At 40.5% G+C, this 21022-nt stretch overlaps 2 protein-coding genes across 4 annotated transcripts in view; one reads left to right on the top strand and one right to left on the bottom strand.

The window, feature by feature from the left end:
• DLD (dihydrolipoamide dehydrogenase) overlaps window positions 1-7738 on the top strand; it is a 30094-nt gene extending 22356 nt beyond the window's left edge. The window contains exons 9-14 of the mRNA XM_044245804.1: window positions 3896-4086; window positions 4697-4867; window positions 5169-5358; window positions 5755-5892; window positions 6798-6887; window positions 6982-7738. Of these exons, the coding sequence (XP_044101739.1) occupies window positions 3896-4086; window positions 4697-4867; window positions 5169-5358; window positions 5755-5892; window positions 6798-6887; window positions 6982-7047 (846 nt within the window). The 3' untranslated portion in view covers window positions 7048-7738. The remainder of the gene's footprint in view (window positions 1-3895; window positions 4087-4696; window positions 4868-5168; window positions 5359-5754; window positions 5893-6797; window positions 6888-6981) is intronic.
• A 2525-nt stretch (window positions 7739-10263) lies between these two features.
• The window catches only part of LAMB1 (laminin subunit beta 1), a 69164-nt gene continuing 58405 nt past the window's right edge, over window positions 10264-21022 (bottom strand). For all 3 annotated transcript variants that reach the window (XM_044245802.1, XM_044245803.1, XM_044245801.1), the window contains exons 28-34: window positions 18389-18592; window positions 17676-17820; window positions 15631-15838; window positions 15274-15415; window positions 12588-12764; window positions 11038-11197; window positions 10264-10568 (exon numbers count right to left, since the gene is read on the bottom strand). In XM_044245802.1, coding sequence (XP_044101737.1) covers window positions 10432-10568; window positions 11038-11197; window positions 12588-12764; window positions 15274-15415; window positions 15631-15838; window positions 17676-17820; window positions 18389-18592 — 1173 coding nt within the window. In that variant the 3' untranslated portion in view covers window positions 10264-10431. The remainder of the gene's footprint in view (window positions 10569-11037; window positions 11198-12587; window positions 12765-15273; window positions 15416-15630; window positions 15839-17675; window positions 17821-18388; window positions 18593-21022) is intronic.

Here is a 21022-nt window from a genome sequence, read left to right as displayed (position 1 = left end):
CTAAATAAGGGATTTTGAGCCTTTATCCTTGCTTTAATCTGCTGTTCACTTATACCCGTTATTCCAGTCTTTTCCTTTGTCTTGATTTGGTTATCCTTACACTTAACTACTTTTTCTTGCCATGTGTAATTCTTAAATTTGGGAAGCTTGTTAACTAAGGCACGTGGCCTATCATCTGATCTTATCTAAATTGATTAATGAAACTGTCTCTGGTGTCCTTGCATCGTATGTAATATTGAAAGCCATCTGACTCTACAGTCTTTAACCTGTTTATAAATGTATTTAAATATCCACTAATCCATTACATCTAAGGGATGTGAAATTTTCTTTCCTTTTTTTTTTTTTTTGAAGACTTTGCTGATAATGAAAATATCCTACATTATTGTCCAGTCCAGAAAGGCCTTCAGAAAATAGTTTAAATGACCTGTTTGGAATACTTTTGGTAGTATCTAATGATTATCAGACCATCTGTTTAACTATCTCTTCTAGTATTTAGCAGGGATTGACCTCTATTCACATTTCAATGAATCTTGTTCTTTTCACTTTTTTTTTTTTTTTTAAGATTTTTAAAATGTATTTGACAGAGAGAGAGAGAGTGCGCACAAGTACCCAGAGAGGGGGGTGGGCGGCGTTGGGCGGGGGGGAAGCAGGCTCCCTGCCGAGTGGAGAGCCCCATGTGGGGCTCAGTCCCAGGACCCTGAGATCATGACCTGGGCTGAAGGCAGAGGCTTAACCCACTGAGCCACCCAGGCACCCGTGTTCTTTTCACTTCGGAAAATTTTAGGCAATATATTGCTTGTTTGGCTCCATTTGACAGCTCCCTTACGCTCATTAAGTTCCCAGAGCTCACTGACTGACAGTGTCTCTGTCATCAGATTATGATCAGATTTGTTTGGTTGGAGAGTTAATTAATCAAAAATGAATAGTTTTCTTATCTTAATATTTCCTCTATTCATTCCACTTTGAAAATTGTTCTCATGGGTAGATAAAATTGAGCAAGAAAAAGGAATAACATAGATTTACTTTATTTTTTGATAAGTATAATAATATCCCAAAGCAATAATTCTCTCTCTTTCATTTCAGCACTTTTGCCTTAGGATATTTTTATAAGTGTTGGATCATTTAAAAAATCTTAATGTTTTAGGTGTCTCAACCAAATTGAATATTTTTACAAATGTCTTTTTAAAAATTTAAACTTATTAGAGATAACTTACTAGTAGTCATACTTCTGTTTTTAATTTCTCATAAAGATTATTTGTGTGACTGTCTTTTTATTTTTTCATAGTTTACCTTTTTTCATTCCAGTTTAATTTAGTGCTTGAACTTTGGCTCTGCCTCTTGATGACTATGTCCTTAAATGAATGAACTTCTCTGAACTAGTTGATTCATCATAAAAATCCACATTTTAATAAGAGTAATTGCCATACAGTATTATTGTTGGAATTTAATCAGGTAAAATACATATAAAACACATAACCCAGTATCTTGCAGCTGATAAACTCTAATACAGTGCCTGACATCTAGTATCTGGTAGATACTATTAGAGTTTTCCTATTTCTTAGGATTTTGAAATCCATTTTCCTAAAGAATAAAACATTTGTCTAGCTCTCTCTGCTCATTATTCCCTACTTTGAATTCAAGATGATGCTTTTTACCATTTCCCACTTTCTTACTATTTTGTTGTTGTTGAAAATGTCATGATTGTTTTCTTTTAATGGCTAAATAATATTCCTATGTATGTATACCACACATTTTTAAAACTATTTTTTGAAGTTTAATTGATTAGTTTCAGGTGTACAATAGTGACTTAATATACTCTTACTATTTCTTACTTTCTCATTTAGGTTCAGAGGAGTGTATTTTTAACAACTTCATTGAGATACAGTTCCTGTATCCCTCCTCACCCATTTAAAGTGTACAGTTCAGTGTTTTTTATTTTGTTTGTTTTTTGAAGTATGTTCACAGCGTTGTGCAGTTGTCAGCATGATCCTAATTCCAGAGCATTTTTTTCACCTCAGAAAGAAACCCCATGTCCACTGGCCGTGACTCTGCCTTCCTCCCTTCTCCCAGGCCCCGGAAACCAGTAGTCTACTTTCTGGGATTGTGGAATTGCCTATTTTGGACTTTTCACGTAAACGGAATTCACACAGTATGTGGCCTTTATGTCTCCAGCTTCTTCACTTAGCGCCACGTTCTCGGGGTTCACATGTACTTCATAACTGTAGAGCCGGATAGCCCGCCCTATGGCTAGAGCACATTGGGTTTATTCATTCATCCATTGATAGACATTTGGCCGGTTTCCACTTTGGAACTGTTAAGAATAATACTGCTATGAACGTTTATGTACGGGTTTCCATGTGGACATCTGTTTTCATTTTCCTCGTGTGTAAACCTTAGGAGTGGATTTGTTGGGTCACATGGTAGTTCTGCGTTTGGCCTTTCGAGAAGCTCTGTTTGCAGAGTGGCTGCACTGTCGTCCTCCAGCAGGGTGAATTCGGTTGTTCACGTCTTCCCAGGAGTAGCAGTGGTGCCGTTTTTGATTTGAACCATTCTCATAGGTGTGTAGTAGTAGCTTCTGGGCATTTCAATTTGTGTTTCTTTAGTGGCTTGTAATGTGGAGTATGTTTTTAGGGGCTGATTTTCCATCTCTACATTGTCTTTTGTGACATAACCTCTTTAACTATTTCATCTGGCTTTTTATTGGATATGTTATTTGAGAGCTCTTTATGCAAAGAATGTAAATCCTTTATCAAAAAGATGTTTTGCAAATATTTTTTCTCCATCTGTGGCTTCTCTGTCTCTATTCTTAATATTAGCTTAGAAGAGGAGAAGTTTTTAACTTTGATATAGTCTCATCTTTTTTTTTTCTTTCATGGATTATGCCTATGATGTAATGTGACCCTAACTGAGGGTCACAAAGATTCTTTACTATGTTTTTGGCCATAAATTTCATAGTCTTGGTTTTATAATAAGGTCCATGATTCATTTTGAGTTAATTTTTGTATATATGCTTGTGATTGGATTTTTAGTGTCGCTGTATTGCCTTTAGTTTACTAAGCTCTCATTCCCAAAATGCAGGAAATTTTTAAATGAATGCATAAAACTAATTGGAAAGGTAAACTTCTTACTTTAAATTACCAGACAATTTTAATACAAATTCCTTAAAAGGATATGTTCATTTTTTGTCATATCCTGTTTAATGCTGTAAAATTATATTCATCTTGCCTGTTTTATAAAGAGGTATTCAGACATTTTAATTGTTAAAATGTTAAAATATTAAAAAGCAGCATTCAGTTTAAATTACAGTTGGAGTGTTCTGTTGAGAAAATAATAAGTGAATATGAAGCCAGTTTAATATTTTACAAATACCAGTAATTAGTAGGAGTCAGAGGACCTTCTTCATTATCTTCTTTCCCACTTGTCCTCTTCCTGGACCAGATCCCTGTGTATCTCATTCCCTCTCTTTGTGCACGTGTCAGAAAAGCTTTCCCCAATGACCATGCTCTTTAAAATGGTAGCCTTACTCCTTCCAGCAGTCATGGTTCTGCTTTCTGTTTTATTTTTCTCTGAGCACTTTACTATCCTCTGTGTGAATTTTACTTAATCTGCCTCCCTTCCCAGAATATAAGCTCCCTGGGGGCAGCATTTTGATCACTGATGTGTGCCTGGCATATTGTAGGTGCTCAATAAATGTTGAAGGAAAGAACAAATTAATACATGAAATACGTGAGACATTTATTTGCCACTGTGTTAATTTTAAACTTTAGAGCTTCTAATAGGGACATAGTAACAAAAGAGACTATCTGACAGTAGATTATTTATAATGTTTCAGTAAATACTTGCTTTAGGAATCTTTATTCTTATTTTTGCGATTTTTAAAAATTATTATCTACAGGGTTCAGTTTGGCAAAGACTTGGTGCAGATGTGACAGCAGTTGAGTTTTTAGGTCATGTTGGTGGAGTTGGAATTGATATGGAAATATCTAAGAACTTTCAACGCATCCTTCAAAAACAAGGATTTAAATTTAAATTGAATACAAAAGTTACTGGTGCTACCAAGAAGTCAGATGGAAAAATTGATGTTTCGTAAGTATGCTTCATTTGGTTTTGATATGATATCTTGATCTCTTTGCTTCAGGAAAACACTCTTTTTCAGAATCAGAGTTTGTTATCACTTAGGGCCATTTTATTGCTTAATATAACTCTGTATTGCTTATTAAATCTGTCCATTGAAATTCATGATGAAGTTGATGCCAGAAAATTTAATCGAGTGTTCTCACTGTAATGTGCTTCCTCCTGATATACATTTGGAAATATTTACAGTCTTAACATTCAGTAAAACTCAGTATTTTTAGATATATAGGGGGAAATCAATAAGAGTATTAGATTGTTTACTGTGTGCCTGGCACTCTTCTTACCAAATATCCCTATAACATAATGAAATTACTTGCCTGAGGTCACACAGCAAGTGAGGGGTGGGGCCATTGCTTGATCTTTTCGTTGTACGACCTATGTTCTTGTTTTTTGTTTTTGTGAGGTTTGACTGATAGACCTCTAGAGGATTTGTATGTTTTCATTGCATGACTCCTGTTTGTTTAAAGTGTCAGCATCACTTTAGAAACATCTGTTCTTACATTTCTAAGTCAGTTGTTTCTGTTGATGTGTGGTTAATAGTCACACACTGTTCATTGTCTAGTATTGAAGGTGCTTCTGGTGGGAAAGCTGAAGTTATCACGTGTGACGTACTCTTGGTTTGCATTGGCCGACGACCCTTTACTCAGAACTTGGGACTGGAAGAGCTTGGAATTGAACTAGATCCTAGAGGTAGAATTCCAGTCAATACCAGATTCCAAACTAAAATTCCAAAGTAAGTTGGATAATTATGTGCATTTTCAAAAAACTTAAAAATTTATTTTAAATACTGTTTTGAAAATAAGACTTGTCATGCTTAAATGCACTGGCTTTGGGGAAGAAGAGTAAACTCATCTGTGGAAACAGAAAGAATTGAATGTTTTCATTACCCAGAGATGAGAACGCGAACTTACGGTTACCCATTTTGTCTATTTTTTGGTTACTTAGTAACTAGACACTTCTGTTACCATGGCGTAATGAAGACGATTAGCTGTGGCGGCAGAAGTTGACTGTGTTTCTTTTCTTCTCGGTGGTAGCATCTATGCTATTGGGGACGTGGTTGCCGGTCCAATGCTGGCTCACAAAGCAGAGGATGAAGGCATCATCTGTGTTGAAGGAATGGCTGGTGGCGCTGTGCACATTGACTACAACTGTGTACCCTCTGTGATTTACACACACCCTGAAGTTGCTTGGGTCGGCAAATCAGAAGAGCAGCTGAAGGAAGAGGTAATTCTGGGGTAGTTTGAATGCCATTGTATGAATTGAGTTAATGACGGTGGTGGCTGCATTATTATTAATGCATTTTGAAATTATGTAGAACGTTATGTATTTTTTCCTTTGTCGGCAGCATAGAGGAGATCATTCACTTGCCTGTCTTCAAAGTGGTAATTCCAGAGCTCTTACATTTTCCTTTGAAATACACCCCAATGAACTGATGTTTGTGTTTGCTTGTGTTTGTAGCCAGAATGTATCTCATTAGCAAGCAGTTTTGGTCTTGCCCTTAATATACTCTGAAGAGTTGCTTTCTTGGAATTTATTTTCTGAACATATGGTGGATGATTGCACCAACGGGAATACATTTTTTCAGCGTTTATGTAGGTTCTCATTTTCTTTCTCTTGCAGGGTATTGAGTACAAGGTTGGGAAATTCCCCTTTGCTGCTAACAGCAGAGCTAAGACAAATGCGGACACAGATGGCATGGTGAAGATTCTGGGACAGAAATCAACGGACAGGGTGTTGGGAGCACATATTCTAGGACCGGTGAGTATCCGAAAGCCCCAAACCCCGTTACGATTTCTGGAAAGCGTTGCTGTTTAGACTCAAAGCCAGCTGCTCTTTACGTGCTAAGGTCGTTATTTACCAGCAGAAGTTCGTGTGTTTCTGACAAGGCGACCAGCAGCACTCTCATGGGCTGGCTCATCACATCATCTGCTTTCCGTTCTGCAGCTGCCATTATCCTCTTGAAACCTACACCAGGCCCTGTGCCTGCTGAAAACTCTCCAGTGGCCTTTTTCTGCCTCGGGCTGTTAACATACAAGGCCCCACGAAATCTGGTCCTGTGTGGCTTCCTGTCTTTCCTGTCTTTCCACTCTTCCCTTTCGCTCAGTAATTCCCTGCCTCATGGGCCTTCTCTCAGTTTCCTAACAGGCCAATGTTCCCACGTCAGCGCCTTTGTGCTTGTGGAACCCGTTGCTTGGAATTCTGTGCCTCCAGGTCTTTGTATGACTTATTCCTGTTAGGTCTCAGCTCAGATGTTACCTCCTCAGAGAGGCCCTTCCTCCCACAGGCCCTGAAGTATGCACTTCCCTCGGGATCTGCCGCAGTTTTGGTAATAAAACATTGGAGTCCTTAGTCTGTAACACATTTTTATGTATACATGCAGTAACTTTAGTGTTCACGGTTGTGGGGGCAGGAGTTGCTCTCCCCATTTTTGAAGTGAATAAATGGAATGAAGCGCACACTGAGTGCTCAAAGGGACTCAGCCGTAGGATTAAAATCCAGGCCAGTTGGCTCTGGACTACAAGCGCTTCTCTTCTGTGCCGCCTTTCCTGTTAAGCTTTTCCTGCCTGGAGGCAGTTAGTTAACTGCTCTAGCAGCGAATCCTGTTAGCTTGTAGTTTTTGCCATGGGAAGAAAATGACTTCTTGGGCTGTTCTCTTAATAAAGGGCGCTGGTGAAATGGTGAATGAAGCTGCTCTCGCGCTGGAGTACGGAGCATCCTGTGAGGATATAGCCAGAGTCTGCCATGCACATCCGGTAATTATGGACAACATGCAGAATTAGTGGTTACCTCAGGTTTCTTCTCACCCAGAAGTATTTGGTTTCTAATTTTAAATTTCTTCCCTTACAGACCTTATCAGAAGCTTTTAGAGAAGCAAACCTGGCTGCATCGTTCGGCAAACCAATCAACTTTTAAATTAGAAGATTATATTTTTCTGAAATTTCCTGGGAGCTTTTGTGGAGGTCACATTTCTGAATAGGAAATGCTCACAGCTCCAAGAATTTCTAGGACTGAATTATGAAACTTTTGGAAGGTTTTAATAGGTTCGGAGAGAATGGAATAATCTCATCTATTTTAAAATAAATTGAATATTTTGTTTCAGTGCATTGAAATTGCAGAAAAAAGCTACTTATAGTAGCATCCTGGAAAATTTTCTCCAACCCATATTTTCATGTTGTTTCTGAACGATTCGACTTCACTAAATTTATGTTACATAGCTTTTATCTCTGCTCTTGTAAAGTTGGATTTACTTACATGGATGGAGCTGGCATAGGGTATGTGAGCCAGCTGTGTTTGAAGCAAGGTGATCAAGTTATTTTAAACTTGGTTTTCGTATTGGAAACAGTCATTAGGATCAGATTAAAGTATGTATAAACCATACTGATGTAAATAAATGATCTCACTTATTTTATTTAATCCCTAAATTCTTGCAGCTTAGAGGTAGAATTTATGTTTAAATTTTTAAGGACCCATTGAGGTCTGCAGTTTCTAGTTACCCAGTTAGCCAAATTAAGGAGGTATATCTGTGAAATTCAGATACTAAATGGAGACATAACTGTATTACAGCGGGGAATGAAAATACAGAAATAAATAGCTTAAATATTCATTTACCTGTTGTTTTGAGTGGATGTCAAGATGGTCCTAATTCTTTTATGACTACCTGTAGTGTATATTCTTACCTTACGTCTGTTTATTCCTCTTCTAGGCCTGGATGTATCTTTTTACCACACTGGGGGATGACATTAAGGCATTTAAAAGGTCATTACCCTTTTATCTGTTGTAGTGATACCAGCTAACTGTGGAGCATACACTTTTGGAGACACAGCATATGGAAAATTTAATCTGTTTTCTCCTGTAGCTTTCTAGTATATCCGTGGCTGGGTAAATGACTTTCTTTAAAGAGAGCTATAAAATCATATTTACCGATTAATGTTTAAAATGGCCAGCTTTTGAAACACTTCAGTAACAAAGTATTAAATGTTAAAATAGGCTTTTGCATATTTTAACTAAATTAAAGAATCAGATTAAGTAGTTCTCAAATTTAGGATAGCATATTCTAACAAGGAAAAACTAAAAGTACTAGAAATGTGCAAACTAGATACTCACTTGATTGCAACTTACAGATCACAGCCTAAGGGAAAGTTTAGAGAGTGTAATGTGTCAGCAGAAGGCTATGTGGGATAAGGTACTGTCAATTGCTCATTTAGAAGGAAAGTGTTGGGTTGTCCTCAGGTTTTAATTGCATCATCAGTGCGTCACATTTCCCTTTTTCTTCTATGTCCAGTAGTCTGGGACTGTGATGGTCATGAGTGATCCATTATAAAGACTTTGGATTCTCTTACTTACCTTGGAAAAATAGGGAGTTTCTCTCTCTGTGGGCAGTTAACTTGGCTGAACCCCAACTCCATTTTTGCTGGGGGCAGCAGCTGAAACATTTACCCAGTCATTTCAGCTTTACCTTGGCTGCATTACATCTGTCCCATGCATGGTCAACTGGACACTGGGCAAATGATATGCAGAGTTGGGGGGGTCCTCCCCACATGTGTCTGTCTTCTGGGGCTCCCCCCACCTCATATTTTAGTTATTCTCATTGTCCCCGACCCAGTCTTCCGATTCCTTAATCAGTAAAACTTGGCTTCTGCCTAGTGTGATACTTGCTGGGACCCAGCAAGTGCTGTTCTCGGTCACCTCCCCTCTATCTCCTGCTTGCTTCTGGTGGATCTCCAGGACCTTTACTTTAAAACATCTGTATTTTGTTCAGATTCTGCAGTAGTCATAGCAGGAGGGCTGGCCTGAGACATGCTACTATGCCATTATTGGAAATTACCTCTGTGTGTTTAAAAATCTGAAATCCCAGTATTATGTGAAGTGCTAGTTTAAACTTCAAACATGTTACCTACTTTAGGGAAAGAAATATAGTGAGAAATAGAATTTAATATGAAGTTCTAGTTATAGAAACACAAAATAGTTAAATATATCTAGGCGGGAATGAAGTGGGTATAAAACAGATTTTAAATATTCATTTATTATTTACTAAGTTCTCACTATTTTCTTGGTTTGTGAGGGGTGAGAATTAGTTGTCCAGTTCCCTGAGTTAATTAAAGTGAGTGATTCTGATGTAACATCTTCAGTCGTTTAGCTAGAGAGGAATGGGTAGAAAAGACTTCAATTTTAAATAAAATATTTAAAATTAAGGGAAAAAATTAGTTGCTGTAGTAGATGATGAGGTAAAACCACTTTGCTAGGTAGTAGGATTTCTACCTAAATAAAAATGACAAATAATTGCCTTGAAGGAGAGGGAGGTTGCCTTATTGTTTTATCTGTTTCCAGAAGTTTGGTTCAGGCTGAGCTTCACATGTGGCTGTGTTCGTGTGGATGGTGGTTCAGTGCTACCCAGAACTGGTCTCTCTCTAAAAATTTGGCAAAAGACCACTGAGGGCTTGGCCTGTTCTCCAGCTCTGCTCTGAGGTTGACAGGGGTTTGGCAGTTGGAATACAACTGTTTTCTTTATCCCATGGAATACGTGATTGTTCTGTGATTGTTTTGGCCTCTCGTACGGACCATAGCAGAGAATCTCTAGTTTGTGAAATCTAATAAAGCCAGTATAAATACTGGGAAGTCACAGTATCACTTTGTACTTTGATTGGCACTACTCAGTTGGCAGGAGCAATGTTCCTAAACTCTGGCTGGATTTCATTTCCGCCTTCACCCTCACCACCTAGAATAGGGCCAGGATTGCTCACACTTGAAAGCCACAGTTTACCCTCCTGATTTTCTAAAAATTGCTTTTTGTTCTCTTTCCCAGAGCAAGGAATCCTTAGAGGAGTTTTGGAGATTGGAGCCACTGAGTAGCCACTGAAATGGTGAAGGGGCGGGAGGGCCTCAGGCTATATCCACCCCAATGGCCCCCACTCCCCAGCCCCTAACCTGGGCCACACCACTGGGAGGTGATTTGGGGGCAGATATGTGGTGGATATTGACTTAGCAAACATGATAGCTTGTTTATAGACAAAATAGAAGTAAGGTCCCTTGAAGGCAGTTTGTTTATAAAACCATTTTACATCGGAAATATCCTTGCTTCCAGGGATTCACAAACACTAAATCAGTAAAATTTAAGAATTATCCCCAATATATATTTATACAAAAGGACTGTATTTTATTTTTAACTCCGTACAAAATGTGGTGATTAAAAACATTAAATAGGTAATGAGTTGTATTTTGAAGATCATGAAGTCAATTTTTTAAATGGAGCTCTTCTCCTTTGGCTACCTCGGCCACCTTCGAGCCTTTCCTCCTCCGTTACAAGCAGGTACTATAAACCGCAACCTTCTGGCTTATATCCTTTAGGAGCGAACGGACCTCTCCTTCTAATCTTACTAATTCTTGAGCTTTATCTTCTAGATATTTTTGATTGTCCTCGTATTTTCTTTCTAAATCTGTGGGAGATAAAAAGAAGTAGTCTGAGCCATTTATACTAGAATGATCTCTATCTCCTGCTGCTCCAAGACAAAGTGAAAGTTCATTTTTAAATAAACTGAAATTTCATTTCAGTATAGTATAGTACCTTCCAGTGAGAAGCATGAATGCGAGCGTAAGAAGTGAGATTTAGTTCCCTGCTAGTGGTTCTGTGACGGACTCCTTAAGCTTTTCCTACCCTGTTTTTCAAGATTTCTCAAACAGCCAAGTAAATACCGTATGCCATAAAGGCCTCCCTACTTGAATTACCAAAGTATAAGCTCTGTGTGCTTAAGACTTCCGCTCCTAAGTTAATTTCATTTTTCTGAAAGTTAAGAAAAAAGTTATTTAAAAATTTCATTTTTAAATAAACTGAAAGTTCATTTTTAAATAAACTCTGTGGAGGTCTTATGTTAAAATACTTTATGAAAGCATGAGCCTGAGACCCACCTTTCAGGAGCTGGAGCTTGCTATTGGCTTGAGCCAGAAGTGTTTTTGCTTCATTTTGTAGCATTTCAGCTTTCCTTCTGGCATCCGCGGATTCTTCAGTTTTTTGGGCAATTAATTTTTCCACCTTCTTATACTTTTCATCCACTTCGCCATCTAGAGCCTGCAGTTCCAGTTAGAGAACAGGGATACATGTAATCTCTGACATTTAGAGTGTCCTTGTGGCAAGCTTGGAAGGGTACTCAGGCATTAAGCTATTTGCTGTAAATAATTAAATATTCTGAAACAGTGGAATTACAGTACTGACATAGGAGTTGTGTTTTTTTTTTTTTTTAAATGAAAGATCTGAAAGACACTTCAGAGTTGGAGCAGGGCTCTAGGCCTTCTTTCTCCTATCAGCACTTTTCTCTGGCAATGGCGGAAGACAATTACATGGCAGTAAAGAAGTAGGTTTTCTCTAAGTAGGTTTGCTGTGATCCAGTGTTAGATATCAGAAAAGGCCCATCTGAAGAGCTGACAGGTGGACCATCTGGACTGTGACTAGTGTGGGGTGTGCAGAGACTGAGGGAAGGAAGGGGAGATGAGAGATTGGTGTGGGTTTGACCTGAAGGTAGGTGCTGCTTTGGAGAAACATTGTTCAAACAATAGCCATTGATAAAGGGACCTAGCTCAGTGTCGGGGGTCTTGTTCATCTTAGTGTAATCAAATGCTATGTTTTTGGGGAAAATGCTACGTAAAAAGACTACTTGGGGAGATGTATGCTCTCAGCACTGCGAGAAAGTACAAACGTGATAGGAAAGAAGGACAGGGTAGTGCACTTTGCTTTCTGCTTTGTTCTCTTCCCAAACTGGAGGTAGGAGGAGGTCTCCTTTCTGTAATGTCTAACTGCTACATTAACCTCAAGGAAAAATCTTGACAAAATAGCAATTTATAACTCCCTGCTCTTCATTTAACAGTTGGCGCATTCCCCTCAAAAGTGTAAAGAGGTTTCTTTGGAGATAAACATTTGCCCGCTGAATGTGTGTTTTAATGATTACTTGGCTTCTAATGAAAAATTTGGGTTGTATGAGATTTTCTCTGCAACGTATAGTACCTTCCAGTGAGAAGCATGAATGCGAGCGTAAGAAGTGAGATTTAGTTCCCTGCTAGTGGTTCTGTGACGGACTCCTTAAGCTTTTCCTACCCTGTTTTTCAAGATTTCTCAAACAGCCAAGTAAGTACCGTATGCCATAAAGGCCTTCCTACTTGAATTACCAAAGTATAAGCTCTGTGTGCTTGTTTTAAGACTTCCGCTCCTAAGTTAATTTCATTTTTCTGTGTCCTTATCCATGTGTGGATATGAGGGCTTAGGTCACACTTCTTGGACACTTTCATATCCACTCCCACTCTTTTCCATCTGGGTCTCTAATGACTGCTATTTCAAAACAAGTCACTGGGGATATTTCTGATGAATAACCGTTGGGTCCATGTCCCTTACTGATTCCAAGGAAGGCAATAAGGAGACTCATTGCTCCTTTATGAACACAGCTATGAAGTTACAAAGCTTTACTCACCTTTTTAACATCATCTGCACTTTGTTTCACAGTGTACACTACTTTTTCAATGTATTCTGCCTCCCCAGAGTTCTGGGCCGCCTTCCGTTTCAGCTCTTCCACGTTCCTCTCTAGCTCACTGATGCGCTGGGAGGCGTTGAGCAAGGTCTCCTCAGAAGCAGCGGTTTCAGACTCAATCTGCAAGTATAAGGTCAGTCACCCAGCCAGCCATTGATTTAACAAGTGGTCGGGCGTGCTAGGGATACAAGTTTAGAGGAAGATTCAAGGCTGCTTATACTCTCTTGCCCTGGACCCAAAGAAAAAAATTACTGAAAGGAAAACAGAATTTCAAGAAAGCTTAAATAAAGTGCCCAACTTTATTCTTCTTGTAATTCTAATGATCTTGGCTGGAAATTCATGTAAACTTCTTACCGAACCACCCCCAGACAGCTTGATGTGTTGAGAAAGCACTTTAAGGACACCTGGAAGCTTTGGCTAAACAATGGTCATAAATAAGCAGATGTGAGAGGAAGGATTTCCACAGAAATTTCCAAATTCATGTGGGTGGGAAAATGATAACTCCCAAGTCACCTTTTGTTTTTCCTGTCAACTCGAAATGTTAAACTCTAGTAGAGGTTATGGGTCTTCAGAAACCACCCGGAAAGTTGAGTGTTCTCAGCTAATTACCAAAGGCAGACCAGGGATGTTCTTGAAAACTTGGAGAAGCCACTCCAGGACTGTGAGATGGCATGTCGCCTGGGGAGGTGATGGCTGGGACCCATAAATATTCAAAGTAATTTAGTGAAAAAATTTCTGGGTAATTGGCGAGGATCCACCTATGATCTCATTTCAAAGAATAATCAGTGAACATTGATTTTTAAAAGCTAGCCCAAGTTAAGCAGTTTGACCCATGACAGAAGCACCAGTTTCACTGAGCACCTGCGGTTTTGTTTGTTTGTTTGTTTGTTTTTTAATTATCTTCAAGCATTGGTCTATTCATAGAATTAAGTCTGAATAATACTAATGTCATAATACAGACATGGCAAAATTTGTTAGTATTTCAAACCAAATGATTGTTAACCTAAAAGTTCACCCATTAATTAACATAGAAAAATACTATTAGTAGTTCAGATTCTTAGACGATAAGCTGTATAGTTTTAATTATAAATGATTCTGTTTGACAAGCTTTCATTAAAAGCATAGTTTAGACGTTCTTTTTGCTTCTTAACCTAAAATGCTTCTTGTCCCCCAGGGTCCCTGAAAAAAAAACTGTTATTGTTCACTTGTACTGTCAAGCCAAATATCCCACCTGTAGTTCCATTAAACACTATATTTTCTATTTTGCTTCTTAAAACTTAGTAATTTTTAAAAAAAGATTTACTTTAAAGAGCATGTGTCTGCAAAGCAGGGGAAAGGGCAAAGGAAGAGGGAGAGAGCATCTCAAACAGACCTCTGAGCTGAGCACAGAGCATGACTTGGAGGTCGATCTCAACACTGAAAGCACAACTTGAGCTGAAACCAAGAGTCGGAGGCTTAATCTGATTGTGCCACCAAGGTGCCCCAAAACTTAGTAATTTTTATAAAGTTACCTAAATAGATTAAGTTCATTAAAATGTTAACAGCACATGAGAAATTTGCAAAACCCTAGAGATAGAAAAATCAGAATAATCAAAGGGTTAGAACATCATAGTCTGGTGGGAAAATGTAATTTTTCCACACCTGAACAAGAAGGGCCCCTATGTATATACTCAAAATTTAAGAAAGAAAAGTGGGGGAGGAACTATTGTTCCTCATTTTGTTGAGCACAGTAGAATAGGGGAAGACAGGTTTGTATCAACCAGTGGTCTTTCAACCACCTCTCAAAATTTTAAACATTAGGGATTCTTGGCCTGGGAAGGGTGACAGTGCAGACTAATGGCATCTAATTTCAGAATATATTATGAGAAGATGGGTAGGGATCATAGGAGTTCATTTGATTTCCCATCCATTCTTATAAAACAAAAATTATATTTGCATTACTTTTAAGTGATATGACTTTTAGAATAAAGTACTAATCCATGTGAAAAATTCTTTGTGTATGCTTTTAATATCTAGTAGTCCCTGAGTCGAGTATTCTGCTTATGGTAAGTTTTTGGGGTGCCTGGCTGGCTCAGTCAGTAGAGCAGGTGACCCCTGATCTCGGAGTTGTGAATTCAAGCCACTGAACAAAACATTGTTCAGCTGTAAGATCCCTAGTAGGTTCCTCTAGAATTGGGGACTGGAAGCATTTTGACCTTCATTGCTCTCCAGAGGTTTTTAAAACGTACAATAAAATTTTGTGAATGCTCACCTCATAAAATTTTGAGATACTGTTGTTCACGATGTAGGTTGCTTTTGGGCTGCCTTATAACAGCAGGAGTTTCCTATAACTAAGTTTTGAAATTAATACCATCCTTCCTACTACTGAGTAGCATCCATGTGATTCCTTGAAGGAACAGGAGATAAACACATGGACTATGAAAGTAAAGGGGACTTAACGATCCACTGTCTTCAGGGTCCTTTTTCCCCCTCAAGCAACATTTTTAGCACCCGTGCTAAGGGAGTCGTTCGGCTTTACTGAGATTAGAGCTATCTTTCATGTTCAGCTTTCACCTGTCAGATGTGCTTCCTCTCTGGGTAGTTTCTGTGAGCGTTTTCTGCCCCCACAGTGAAGGCTACACTGTCTTACCGAAGTGAGCAGGTTCTGGGTTCCCTGGATGTCTTCATCTGCCTGCTTAATGGCTTTCTCTGCTGCAATCTGGGCCTTTTCTGCTTCCTCCAGCGCTTCCTTCACCATGTCTGCGGTGACTTTAACATCATTTGCACTTTTGCTGAGTGAAAGGAGGACACCGTCAATGTGGACATGAAAAAGTTACTTCCTCTCAGAACATTAAAAAAAAACACAACTTTCTTTTAAAGTACAACCCTCTTGAAATGACCCAGAGAGACGCATACAGGTCACTCTTCCAAAATGTCCCTGGTTAAAGACTTTTTACTCCCTGCTAGACACACAAGCCCCCCCAAATGCCAGAACGTCTTCAGATACCTGGCTCTCTTAGCTTCTTCGAGCAACATCTCCGCTCTGGCAATGTCAGCAGCGCTTTGCTGTAGAATGACCTCGACCTGAGAAAGGCTTTCAACTCGCTCCCGAATATCTTCTGTCAAGTTCTGTAACTGCTGCGGGGTGCTGGGCATCTCCATCTTTAGTACCTCATTAGCCACCGCTTCAATGCTGTCCAGATCCGCACTATCCTCTGTGAAAAGCAATGATGTCCCCGTGAAGAGGTCAAAGTCACAGATGGCGACTCAGTCCCTTCTGGTCACCCACCTGGTGACCAGCCTTCTGGGTGACTCCAAGACCTAGGCACCTCCTGTTTAGGAATTTATAGTCTAGTTGAGTAGTTACACGTAGAAAAAGTAGCTACAGGAATTGGGTACAGCCTGGGAAAGTCAGGGAGGGCTTTGTGGAGGATGAGGAACTGATCAGGTTTTGAAGGATAGTAGGACTCAAAAGGAGGAAGATGGACATCTCTGCATGGAGATGAGCCACGCATGTTCCATCAAAGTCAAGCAGAGCGAGTGGTTTAGGTTACAGAAGAGTAGTAACTGGGGGAGGGGCAGAGGGAGAGAGAGACTCTTCAGCGGACTGCGTTGAGCACAGAGCGTGACAACGGGGCTCAGTCCCATGACCCTGATACCATGACCTGAGCCGAAGCCGGGAGTCAGAGGCTTAACTGACAGCCATCGAGGTTCCCTGACAGGTGCCAACCTTTAATTGAGGTTGGGAGAACAGTTAGGACACTCCTGTAATTGCAGAGGTAAAGAGCTAATACTCCTTACATAACTTATCTGGATTCTGGAAGTTTCAGGAAGGGAGAAAATAAAGGCAGAGAAGCAAGAGAATCTGATAGCATATTATCACAGAAGCCAAGGAATTTCAAATGTCTAATGTGAAAAGTGGTCATAAAAATGCCCAAGAGGTTAGCCTTCAAACATGTCATTGATTTAAGGTTTTTTGTTTTTCAACTATTAATACAAAAACGGACCCCTAAGCAGGAAAATATTTGATCAAGTGTTGGCTTCCACAGGATATTTCATAAGATATCCATAGGAATATCACTGGCTCCTTTCTTAGTCCCCATTTTCCTTGCGAACAGAATAAACAGTATTTTGTTCAGGAGCCCACTTCTAAGGGAAGGTAAACTGAGCAACTCGGGGTTAAACACTGATCAGTCTGCCAATTAGGGTCATCCCATTCCATCTGACATTTACACATGGGGTGGGATGCTTTTCTGGCTGGTGAGATTTATGGAGATGACTGCTCCAGACTTCTGGGTAAGATTTCCTTCCTTTAAAAAAGATATAACAGGGGAACGGGTGGTCTCTTCTTTCATTAGGTATTATTGAGGCTTTGTGTGAAGTGTGAAACTTCGGGCAGTCACCCTGTAAACCAGGAGGAGCTGGCCTGAGAGTAAAGCAGATACCCTTACTACATGAGCCCCAGAACATCTTGCTAGGTGAGACAGTATTTTTTATTAAGTCCATCTCAGTTGAAAGTTTTGTGTAACTTGAGGCCAAAACCATCCTTTACTGATAACATTCAGACTGACCAGAAACACTTAAGAGCTGGACCACAAACTCGAGAGGTTTTCTCTTTCTCTACAGAACATGAAGCAATAGAGCTAACCATTAAGTAGGATGTCCTGCAAATACCAGGATAACAAAGCTTGGCAAGCAATGTCAACAAAGCCACTATAAGGATCTAATGACATTCTGTGTAATCGCTAACAGATTCCAAATTCCGTTCCCACAGTGTGTGTTTGACTTGATTTCCTACATGGTGTCCCATCTGTGTCTGCAGATTATCTGAGAAGATGACTTACATACACATAAACTTAAGAAATGCCAACATTTCTTAACATGGGTTTTTTTTTTTCTTTTTGGAAATGTGACTCTATTCCCAGCCAGAAACTGATTTTCTCTAAAATGCAGACTTGAATCCTGGTCTCCCAAACACAGACTCTATAAAACATTTTTTATATTCCATGAGAGGAAGAAATGGTTACAGGTCAAACGAAAACAACTCCTTACGGGTCAGAAAGTTCCTGATTTGCTTGATCAGATTCCTCAGGTCCTCATTGCTCTTGTCCACCTTTTCTTTGGTGGCGTTGGTTTTCAGCAGAACATCTTGAGCATTCTGTTTGGCCTCATCTGCCCTCAGTTTTGCTTCAGATACCTAAGTATGAAAAACAAATGACCCAGGGAACACCACTGAAAAGCTATGCATTTGGAACCATGGGTTTTAGAAACAAATGTTTCTTCAACTGTACTGTGTTCCCCTACAGAGGATAGTGCTTGTCTACAGATGGCGACACAAGTTCTCATACAGATCAGGCTAGCACAGAGACATCTTTTCTAATAGTTTCTAATTCCTCCAAAACATTTGGTGGCCTATAAAACAGGATGTTAACATGGTCACTTTAGAAAAAGTAATGCTCCATTGCTCAGCATGAATTTTTTATAGTACAGCTCAGCGTATTCACAACGTGGACCCATGATAAGTGACATAATGGTCTCAAGTCATTGTCATAAGAAGAGAGCAAATTCTTAAATATTCTTAAATATTCTATGAAAACCTTCCTGTGTATTTCTTCTACTGACCTCACAAAAACCAGAACTTTCAGACCTGACATGTTCTTGCCATGCCCCTTACATGTGACCATGGAGAACTGATCTCTCCCTTCCAGTTCTCCAGCCCGTCGCTGAGAGCCAATACCACAAAGCAAGGCTGTCCACTGAATTACCATCTTGGAGAGCTGCTCCACCTCGGCCAGCGCACTCAGGACATCTCGGTCAAAATCCATGGCTTTCTGCCAGGCTCCGTGTGCCACCGTGACGAGGCCCCCACAGCCGGGCCCCCCACACTTCTTCTCGCCTTCATCCGTTCTGCAGCTGGGGCCACCACACTCCGTCTCGGAACACGAAGCCCCTGGAGGCGTCCCGCAGGTCTGCAACAAGTGGGGGAGCAGGCACCAACCTTCAGAGGGGGAGTCTGTGGCTCGGCACAGCTGTGCAGGGCCTGGGTGGCCCCAGAGAGCGTGTAGGTGGTCCTCAGCAAGGGTGCTTGGGAACACAGTGTTCGGGGAGAGGAGTGTAGAGCTTAGGAATAAGCTGCCCTACTCACTGCCAAGGAAACAGTTTATGATGCTTCACCAGTGCCTCCTGCCCCAATGAACTGGAATGTCATCCGGGCGCTGCGTGGGGTGCAAACATTATCTGATGTGAGGCTGAAATCTGCCAATAGGAGAGCCGGAGAATGCTTCCCCTTTATCCTAAATCATGAGACTTAAAAAAAATAAAGTATTGAGAAACTTTTTTAGACTTAGTACCGTGGTCGACTGTTCTGGTCCACAGAGTGACCTAGAAGGCCCCTTATCTGGCCTTTTAGTACCTTCAGATCGAATGAGGAAGACATGCTCACTCTCCCTGAAACAGCCAGGAAGAGGTCACGAGCTGTAAGTCGGAAGGAAAGCACACAAAGGAGAGACCACAGAGTGTTGTAGCTGTTGGGTAAGGATGAGCTGGCTGGTGGGATTTGAGCAGGGAAGTGGGAGAACATTCCAGATATGAGAAGGAAACAGAAAACAGTAGGAAAAAAGGTAGATTTAACTTCTACAAACAAGCAACCTCCCACCATTCTCCCTACCTGGACTCCTCTTCCTTATCTACCAGAAACTCCCAAAGATTGGGGGCTGGCCATGGCGCACACATGCAAACAAATGCATGTTAAGTTTGTTCTATGATGGAAAAGGCTGAGCAGGGAGCAAACTGGGGAGCTGTCCCCTCACACAACAGAGGCAGTGAAAAGCAGGTAATTCTCCCAATAAGGAAGGTATCCTTTTTAAGAAAAAGTTTTTGAATGGTCGACTGCTTAGACTAATAATTTTGTGATCGTTACAATCCCAGTACCTCTCAAATTATTAAATAGTCTTTCCGGTGTCTGGTTTATAGTACCTAATAAGCTTCAGAAGAGAAAGTTTATTCTGTGTGCTCTAGAAGAACATGGGCCTTAGGAAGAGAAGCATGAGGCCTCAGGGATGCTTTCTAAAAACAATCTGACTACACACGAGATCTGTTTTATTTCAGCCACAGGCATGAGAAAAAAACAGCCTGGGTCTTGCTAAAGATACACATAACAAGAACTGAAGGTACTTAAAAAACTCAGAGGGACAAAAAGCTCTCTACCGAAGAAATGTCAGTATGGAACCTGTAAAGAGAGATCGCAGAGGACAATCCCATACGTCTAGTGAGCTCGCCTGATGGAAAAGCAATCACAGGGGAGGGCCCCCACTCGTAGGACCCCCCACTGCTTTGCTGCCCTCTGTTGCAAAGCAGACATCCTTTGGAACGCTCTCTGCTTTCATTTTAGTGTGTGGATATTATTTGTGACAACTGGTTTTTATTGGCATTTCTAAGGAATCAGTCCCGAAAGGAGAGTAGACTGAGGGAACTGTCTGTCATCTCGTGCCTGTAAATAGTGACTTTGTCCCCTATAAAGCTCAGTAGACACACTGCTCTGGGCTGCCATGTTTCTAGTGAACCATGACAGGAGATCTGCCTTACTCTACATGCTCTAAAGTGTGACAGGATAATATCGAACCCTGTAGGCATCAACTACGTTTGGCACAACACAGTAGCGACAGCGTGTTTTTGCCAACTGCAGGGAAAGCGAGGTGGGCAAGAAGGCAGGGAGGGGGCCTTTCACAAAAGACAAAGTCCTAAGGAGCCTAAACTGTCCCCGACTTCTCTGCACCCACATGCCTCCTGCTTTTACTGTTCCCATGTTCCTAAGCTAAGAGAGTGCAAGCCTTTGTTTATAAACAACACCCTCCCCATTCTCTGTAGGTGTCCTTCCCTGAAAAACAGTAAGAAAACGAGGACAAAACCGGCAGAGTTTGGCTTTTTTTGGCCTTCCGCCGGATTTCATTAAACTCACTACTCAATTTCATTTGGCTCCAGAGTTACTCTTTAAAAGCTTCTGGGAAATGAATCTACTTTTGCCGTTGGTCTCAGGGTTAATCTTCACCTGGTAAAGTTACTGGAACAAAGGAACATTCTGATTTATACCCAGGGAAGAAATTCTTCTTTTATTTTTTCAACTCCATCCCGGAATGACTCCTGAATTGCTCCACAGAGAAGGGAGCTTGCGCTTTGAACTGGAACTACGTAAAAAAGAGAGGTCCACAGTCTATAAAGGGCTCAAATTTGAATACGAAGGCAGGGGAAAGTAGTCCTGATTCTCTATATCCCAGAGAAACCTCTGGAAGCAGGAGTTTTATGGGGGGAATGAGGGGCGGAGTTGGAGAGGAAGATGATGATGTTTTGATCTGGCCTGACAGGGATACCCATAGGTGCCCAGAGACCAGTTTCACTCCTGC

Source organism: Neovison vison, chromosome 4, assembly GCF_020171115.1.
Source record: "Neovison vison isolate M4711 chromosome 4, ASM_NN_V1, whole genome shotgun sequence".
NCBI classification, from domain to species: Eukaryota; Metazoa; Chordata; class Mammalia; order Carnivora; family Mustelidae; genus Neogale; species Neogale vison.
This window is presented reverse-complemented; position numbering and strand designations above follow the sequence as displayed.